This window comes from Brachyhypopomus gauderio, unplaced genomic scaffold (genome assembly GCF_052324685.1).
Source record: "Brachyhypopomus gauderio isolate BG-103 unplaced genomic scaffold, BGAUD_0.2 sc67, whole genome shotgun sequence".
Lineage (NCBI taxonomy): Eukaryota > Metazoa > Chordata > Actinopteri > Gymnotiformes > Hypopomidae > Brachyhypopomus > Brachyhypopomus gauderio.
Window position 1 is genome coordinate 1,350,841 of NW_027506888.1, and position 8,709 is coordinate 1,359,549.

The 8,709-nt window shown below is 40.1% G+C and overlaps 1 protein-coding gene across 3 annotated transcripts; it reads right to left on the bottom strand.

The window, feature by feature from the left end:
- Nucleotides 1–395: 395 nt before the first annotated feature.
- On the bottom strand, nt 396–7,814 carry LOC143490858 (B-cell receptor CD22-like). Of its 3 annotated transcripts, none has more exons than XM_076989368.1 (9): nt 7,687–7,814; nt 5,839–5,895; nt 4,366–4,716; nt 3,959–4,210; nt 3,166–3,414; nt 2,820–2,901; nt 2,167–2,209; nt 1,690–1,770; nt 396–1,532 (listed from the first exon to the last, which is right to left on the bottom strand). In XM_076989368.1, the coding sequence occupies exons 2-9, from the start codon at nt 5,882–5,884 to the stop codon at nt 1,482–1,484; spliced, it is 1,155 nt and encodes a 384-aa protein (XP_076845483.1). In that variant the 5' UTR covers nt 5,885–5,895; nt 7,687–7,814; the 3' UTR covers nt 396–1,481. The 3 variants fall into 3 exon arrangements, with proteins under 3 accessions (XP_076845483.1, XP_076845482.1, XP_076845484.1); XM_076989367.1 differs by having other exon boundaries at nt 2,820–2,904; XM_076989369.1 differs by lacking the exon at nt 5,839–5,895 and having other exon boundaries at nt 2,820–2,904; nt 7,687–7,788.
- Between the last annotated feature and the right edge of the window lie 895 nt (nt 7,815–8,709).

Consider the following 8,709-nt stretch of genomic DNA (forward strand, 5'->3'; position numbering starts at 1 on the left):
ACTAGAAACTAAATGGCTAAACTCAATGAAAAACAACAATTAGTTGTGAGCTGAAGCATGCCCCCTCCTGTGGTGCACCAGTAATGGCCTTATTTACAGAACAAAAGTGCCTGCTTACAGCTGATAATAGGGTGTTAGCTAAAATCCTTCAGTTCTCTCGACCCTTCTCTGGGTTCCGATAGTAGAAGTGTTGAAAGACCCTTCTCTGGGACTTCTAGTGTTAATAAAAAGCTTAAAAACTTGTGTTTGTCACGCCAGCCTTGTCTTTTCCACAAATGCATCCACCTCGTGATTACTCTACGCCTTCTGCATTACATGTAAATAAATATTTTTCTCTCATAATGCTGTCCAAGAGGTTTCAATTATTTACACCAATGCACACATTTTGCAAATTGTTTATTTGTTTATTCTTTTATCCACTCTCGTAATTAGCAAACAATTTAGAGCTACTTATATGCCGAGTTACAACTTACGAGGAATAATTTTAGCAACAATGGCAGAATGCCTATGACAAGTAATCTATATCAAAGTTTGCAGGGCAAACACATTAATCTGTAATCAACTTTTGAATAAACAAGAAAATCAAACACATCACAATTACAGGTAAATATAAGAATATCAACAATTCTTCATAATGTACACACCTAAAAAAAACATAGCAGGTACTTGACCAAATTTGCAAGCTACCAGATTCAAATTGTAATGAATTGTAAAACAACAAACTTTCACATATGGCTCCGCCCTCCTTGTTGTCATGTGTTTAGTCCCGCCTTTGTTTTTGGTTTCCTCCGTTTCCCTTATGTCTGCGACGCCCTTGTACCTTGTGTCCCTGCCTTGTGTAATTGTTTTTACCTGTCTCGTTAGTTTCTGTGTCTCATTAGTTTCTGTGTCTCATTAGTTTCTGTGTCTCATTAGTTTCTCGTTTTGCCTGAGTATTTATTCCCTGTGTTTTCCTTTCATGTTTATTGGTTGTGAAGGTTGTGTGTAAGTCTGGTCACTCTCCTGTTTTTGCTATTTTGCCTGTTCCTAGCTTCTAGCTCTGTGTTTGTTGCATTTTCCCCCCATTGTCATAGTGTTTAGCCATAGTTTGGTATTCCTGTCATTTTGTGTGTTCCTGTTGCCCATTTTTCTCTTTTGCTAGTCATTCCCATTTACATTTGTTAGATCTGTATTTGTTTCTCCATGCCTGTTTTCTCTGTGCTGTTTAATGTTGCTTTCAGTTAGCTCCCTTCATTTGTTATCTGTAGTTATCTGTAGTGTTTTGTCTGTTGACGTCAGTGTCATTTCCATTTTGTTAATTCTCTTTATTAAATTTATATATTCCTGCATTTGCATCTTGCCCTTGCCCTCTACACGTTACAAAACTCTTAAACTATTAGGACCACTGTTACCGTATTAATTTTTAAATACTGAACACATCTGTAAAAACAATAAGAATCATGACATCATTCAGTTTACATTTCCTCTCTCAGTTGGTTTTGTTACATCAGAGTGGCATCCATAGATACAGCGCTGGGTTGGTTTCTCGCCATCTAAAAAAAAACAGAAGATACACACACACACACACACACACAAACCAATAAAAAGTTCAACAGGGGGCTTCAAAATGAAAACTTGCTACTAAGCAAGAACACGTTGCTTTGAAACCACTGTGTTGCAGCAGATTCCTGTACACACAAATGGACTCACTGATAGAATGTTGTAATCAGGAGAGCTGGTGTGAGGATTCAGCGCTGTGTACATGTCATCAGGAGGACTGGGGTGACCAGACTGAGTGAAAAGGAAAGACAATGATGCCAGGTAGAGGAATTAAAATGAAGAAACATGTCACCTTTGTGGTTTAAGCATTTTTTACATTTGTGAACTGTGGGAAGTAACCCTTACTGCAAGTGTGTGGTGGACATTATCAGAGGACCTTGCTGAGAGGCCAAGGAGGAGTAGTTGCAAACTAACATTTAAATAGATTTACTGTATTGGAGGGGAAGAGCCTCCTGTAAAATTTCTATTGGAGAGCCAATCCGATTGAGCACTTCAGCCCATATTCTTACTCTACACCTACACAGCTGTACAAGCAAATCTGATAGTTTCTACACTGCCACCTAGAGGGAAGGGATTGTAATGGCATGTACTCAAGAGGACCAATCACTGAGTTTTGGAACAGCTCACCTCATAAACGGCTGCAACTGTTTTGTTTTGCCTCTTCCTTTTACTTTCAGAGAAAAAAAAGTCTGTGTTAATGTACTTTAAAATGTACATGGCATATTCTTCATGGAACATATGATAAAATATATACCCTATATATTGTTTATATGTTGCCATAAAGTCATTGTAAAAGTATGTAAAAATATGTGTAAAAATGTACTTGGAGGAGGCAGGCGCAAGTGTGGAGAAGAGCGAGATTTATTTGGGGATAATTCGTAATCATTAATCAGAGTCATACAAGGAAACACGCCAACAAGAACATGGAAAACATGAACAAGTAGTAATGGAAAAACAAGGGGCATATACACATGGACAGAAACAACTGAAAAGGCAGAGAAATGACCAACAAAGGCGTGGCAACTAATCTGACAACAGAAGCACATGGAAAACCAAAACAAGGACTTGACAGACATACAGGAGGAGCTTGATGGAACACGAAAACAACATAGACAGGTGGAGCAGAACCAGACGTGACAATATGATAAATAATGAGATGCATTTTGGTAGCTACTCTGATAACACATAACTAACCTATACTGTAACACTCCAAGTGCAATGCAACATAGAATAACACTACATAGAATAACACTACATATACACACACATGCACTCTTTACCTTATCCAGATAACTGCAGTGAGAAGAGTTATAGCCCCACTGAGACTGATGCCAGTAGCTGCATATGAAATGATGGAGTGGCCTGCTGGGATAGAAACAGGAAAACACATCAACATATGAAATTCAAATATGTTTACTGCAGTAGCACCAGCCACTGTTATTGCTAATTGAACTGGAACTCTGTCCAGACTTCAGACACACTTTGTCCAAATTACATTAAAATCATGGAAACTCTTGCTAAGAGAGATTATTATTATTATTATGTGTTTAGTATATTTCAAAAGAACATGTTATGTGAATTCTAAAATTCAGACCTAATTCCATGTAGTGTGATCAAATTTCTCACCTTTTAAAGTGACTGGCACTGCAGTTGATCTATGTGTCCCATACTTATTCTGAACAACACAGTAGTACAATCCACTGTCATTAAAGATGTAACTCTGTCCAGATCCTACAGGTGAGGTTTCTCCTTCTTTAAACCAGGTGTAGTTCTGCACAGGTGGGTTGGCATCACTGCTACATGTCAGGATCACTGAACTGTTCTCCACTATTTCACCAGAGGGACTGATGGACACCGACACATTCTTTGGAGGATCTAAAAACCAGGAACGTGCAGACACGGATGGCAGGACATTGAGGCATGAGGAACAAAGACAAAACATACCAACAGTAATCACAACAGATACAAACCAAAACACTCAAACACACACTATAGGCAAAAAAAGTTTTACAGAAAAGTGCAAAATTAAAGCTTGAGTGAGGACATAAATAAACATACAAACATACAGTAGATCAAAACACCGGGGAAACTTAACTATTTAGAAGCAGCAAAGAATTCAAGAGTTTAAACAAACAAAGAATACATATAGGAAAGAACAAACATATGACCACAATAACCTACAAGGAATGACTGGAACACACAAGGAATAAATACCAAACTCATCACGGAACTGGAACCAGGAACCAGCTGAAACAGATCTAGGAAGGCAGAGCTATAAACAAGGTGCCGCGACAGATAGAACGAGACACATAGAAGGCAAAAGCAAAGACATGACTGACAGAAGCCAGATAAATAATATGTAAATAAAATATGTAAATTAAAGTGCTTTATGAAAATCGAAGAAAACATCTGTACTTGCATCTGACATTGAGAGTAACAGCAGACGACCGATGGCTTTGTCCCAGTACACCACAGCTGTAACTGTTTACATCATTCTTACTGATTGTCTTCAGGATGAGGTGTTTGTTGGAGGCTAAACTGGTGGTTGTTCTTAAACTGACCCCATTTTTGTACCATGTATATTTTGGCTGAGACAAACTGCAGGTGGTGTTACATGTGAGAGTGACATCCTCTCCCTCCAGCACTGTCTCAGGAGTCTCTACCTGGAGGTCTGAGAATCAAAAAGGAAACTTGTTTGTCATATAGCATCTGTTGAGTAATGATGAACCTTTAATAAGATGTTAGGAACACATAGGATTGTATCACTGCAGTAGGACACTGTGTAGCACTGATTCAGGACAGAGTCTTATGACTGAGGTAGCTCACCTGTGATGAAAAGCTGAACTCCAGGTTTATCTTGATGCTTTCCTGTATCAGTAGTTGTTAAAAACCTGAAGTAGTATTGCCTTTGGTCCTGTTCTGTCACATTTCTCAGTCTGAGGGTGCAGATGGACTGTGTATCTCCAAGGAACTGAACCCTGTCTCTGTACTCAGGGTCTAAAGACAGGTCTGGAGGTTCTACATTATTTCTAGCCAGCTCTGTACTCCAGAAAGTTTTGTTAATGGCATAACCACATGGGTACTGGTAAGAACAGCCCATGATCACTGTAGATCCCTTTAGGGCACAGACATAGTTAAAGTTATAATTCACACTCCACCCATCCTGGGAAACAACTCCTGCAACACAAAATCCAGAAAGTATTGTTATAAGTTTTCACTAATCTCAGCTGAGTCTAGAATTCTCATCTCTACAAACCTCAACTCATTTACATCTAAAAGCACAAAGGGAGAAGCTCCACAGGTCTTGCCCTATGTTGGGGGAGGGGACTTTAGTAGGGTGAGGGAGGGGCTGTAGTAGGGTGGGGGAGGGACTGTAGTAGGGTGGGGGAGGGGCTGTAGTAGGGTGGGGGAGGGGCTGTAGTAGGGTGGGGGAGGGACTGTAGTAGGGTGGGGGAGGGGCTGTAGTACATTTACATTTATGACATTTAGCAGACGCTCTTATCCAGAGCGACTTACAAAAGTGCTACGTAGCTGCTTGGAATCTCCAAGGTAGTATAGATAGTCCTGAACACAAGGTACTATAAGCTGGAAAAACCACTAGACGAAAGTCATACCTAACAATTATGCCAAGTCATTATTATACCTGAATATACACATCACCTGAGGAAAAAGACAGTAAGCAATTCCTATAACCCAATTATGCACAATACCTGAGAAAAAGACAGTAAGCAATACCTATAACAAACACCTGAGGACAGAGACGATAAAGCACAGTAGATGAAAGCATAATTATGTAAAGTGCACTTGAAAGAGGTGGGTCTTCAGTCGGCGTCTGAAGACAGCAAGTGACTCCGATGTTCGGACACACAAGGGAAGTTCATTCCACCACCTTGGAGCCAGGACAGAGAAAAGTCTGGATGCTTGTCTCCCCTGTGTCCTGGATGATTGAGGGTCAAGACGAGTCATACTTGAGGCGCGGAGGGCTCTAGGTATGCATCTGGGTTTTACCATGGCCATCAAGTAAGGAGGAGCTGAACCATTCTTTGCTTTGTAGGCCAGCACCAGGGTTTTATATTTGATGCGGGCAACTACCAGAAGCCAGTGGAGGGAGCACAGAAAGGGGGTGACATGGCTGAACTTGGGAAGGTTGAAGACCAGCCGAGTTAGTAGGGTGGGGAAGGTGCTGTAGTAGGATACAGTAGAGGACTGTAGGAGAACAGAAGCTATCACATGCAAAAAACTGCATGTATTTTTTTTCTTTGTTCAATAATGTCTGACACAAAAGGTAGATTAACTCACCAGATATTATTAGAAGAAAAACAAGAGTTATTTGGACTGACATCATCGCACACACGTCTGTAATGACAGGGATGAAAATGTTGTTTGTTTACTTGATTTTATATTTTCCTTCCTAATTAAAACATACATCTACAACACTGTATGAGTTAAAATTTTGGTTGTTTATAACAGCATTCAAGAGCTTCTGAAAATGTAAAACTCAGCAAAAAATAAACTTGGCAAAGTCTTTGCAAAAGCAAATATTAGACCTGTAAATTAAACTGAACACTGTCCATATGTACTGTGATATTACACATGTACTCAAATTTTAGTCCTGAGATAATTTATTCTAAAAACATATTTTGTAATATTCACATTTGGAAATGGTAAGATTGGTATAATTCTTACAAATTAGCCACTTCCACTACTTGGTGGTACAGCCTGTACAGAGGTTTAGCCCACCACGATGGTTCCAGTTCTTAGTCATTCCCATCCTCCTTGGGTTTTTGCTGTCGTAAGTACTGACTAAGCATTTAATCCCTTAGGGAAATCTTTCAGATGTACTACTGGATCTTGGAGTGCTGGTTTTAACATGCTGGATTTGGCATAAAACCCATCATGCACTGTGAGGAATTTGGTCACTTTTTTGCAGGTATTTGGCTATAGCTGCTTGCCTTGTGTCCTCCTCATGATTCCCATTTGCCTGTATGGTTCCAGTGTATACTTGTATTTGCCCTTGTAACTAGGGTCATGCAGTACCTGGTACCTGATTAGCTGTAAATTTATTCTTCAACAGGACAACAACCACTAATAAAGATCCAATGTCATTAATAACCATCTTCAACATTGATAAGAACAAGGATACCTGGAAATGATGATATGAGCCCTGATCTCATCATGTTTGTCTGGGATTACATGTAGAGAAGGATGAGTAAACCTACGTCCACTGAACATCTGCCACACCAATATTGACTTGATGTACATTTCACTTTTATTTATTCACTTAGCATTTTCTTAATACACAAATGAACAATTTTTGAAAGGTGTTTAAAAAGTGGGCTGGTCCCAGCACACAGGATAGATGCCCACACCCACACCAAGACACACACATGCCCAGACACACCAAACTCACACCAAGACACACCACACCCACACCAAGACACACCAATGCCCAGACACACCCAGACACACCACACCCACGCCCAGACACACCACACCCACACCAAGACACACCACACCCACACCAAGACACACCACACCCACACCAAGACACACCAATGCCCAGACACACCCACACACAGATACACCTCACCCACACCAAGACACACACACACACACACACACACGCACACACACACACACACACACACACACACACACACACACACACACAAACACCAGGCCATTCCCTCGCTCTCAATACCCTGTGTATTGACATCCTCAGCACCTGCACCTGTTCCCTATTTTCCACTGCTTTTCCGGTGCAACCCTCTCGTTTGAGAGGTGCTGTGCTGCTGGAGACCTACTCTTCTTCAGCCCTCCTGGAGTTTCTACAAACTCTACTTTTTGAGCTTTCTGACTATTGTGGACTATTGTATAACTAAATTCTGAACAAAAGTTGATTCAGGCCTATGAGAGTTATGATAGCTAACATCTATCCAAACACAGAACACCTTGTGTTCCTGATTTTAAGTGCTAACCCAAGTATAGAATGGGACACAAATAAAAGAACCATGTTCTGAGCTGCACAGAAGCATTTAAACCTTCAAATGATTTTGAGTTATAATGGTTTCATACTTATCCATTTACTAGAAAATACATGAACAACTCCCTTTGTAGATGTGTATATAACAATAAAGCAGTTCTTACCTCTCGCTAAGTGAATCCACAATGTATGAACAGTAAATTATACAAGAAGCAGCAGCTTTAAGGCTTAAAACTGCAACAGTGTGTCACAGATTTTAATCTTTCGTGGTGGTTCCTCTTTTTCCTGCATCTGTCCTTCTTTCACAATGCCAGTTTCTCCCACTACCAGAGAAAACTATTCAAGTGGACTGACCCTAAATTTGTAACACCAGTGGCCTCATGGAGCAAACAGAGGGTGGACACAAACGCTGAGAAGAGCAAGATTTATTATGGGCAAATCCAAGAGTCGTCAGACATAAGAGGTGGTTATATCATTCAGACAAAGAGACAAAACCAACACATAGAGATTTAGTAGACATGCTAAATACTGAACACACAGAAAAAACGTACTATGAACACGGACAACAGGGCTGCATAGAGAACAAAGACCAGCACAGACTAACCAAACATACAAGGTATAAATAAACACTAAACCAATTACAACACTAAATCAGTTACAAGGGGCGTACATGAATGAAAAAGAAATAAAAATCAATGTGACTAAATATAACATGAGAGTGGCTCGTGTTATTTACTGGCTCCCAGTAAAATTTAGAATTCAGTTTAAAATCCTGCTGTTTGTTTTCTGTGCACTCCATGGACTTGCACCTCCCTACATATGTGACATTTTAAAGTTACATCAGCCTGGCAGAGATCTTCGTTCAGGTGGACAATATCTACTGGAGGTACCACGGTCTAGGTGTAAGCATTGGGGTGATAGGTCTTTCGCGGTAGCAGGTCCTAAATTGTGGAATGCCTTGCCTACTGTTCTACGTTCCATCACTGATCTGCCAATATTTAAAGCCAAACTTAAAACACACCTATTTAGGATTTAGGATAGGAATTATTTGCAAGTTGTATCATTACCAACTGCACACAAATGTTATCGTTAAGATCATACAAATTGATTATTGATTTCTATTATGTACAGCGCTTTGGTCAACTCAGGTTGTGTAAGGCGCTATATAAATAACTGATGATTGATTG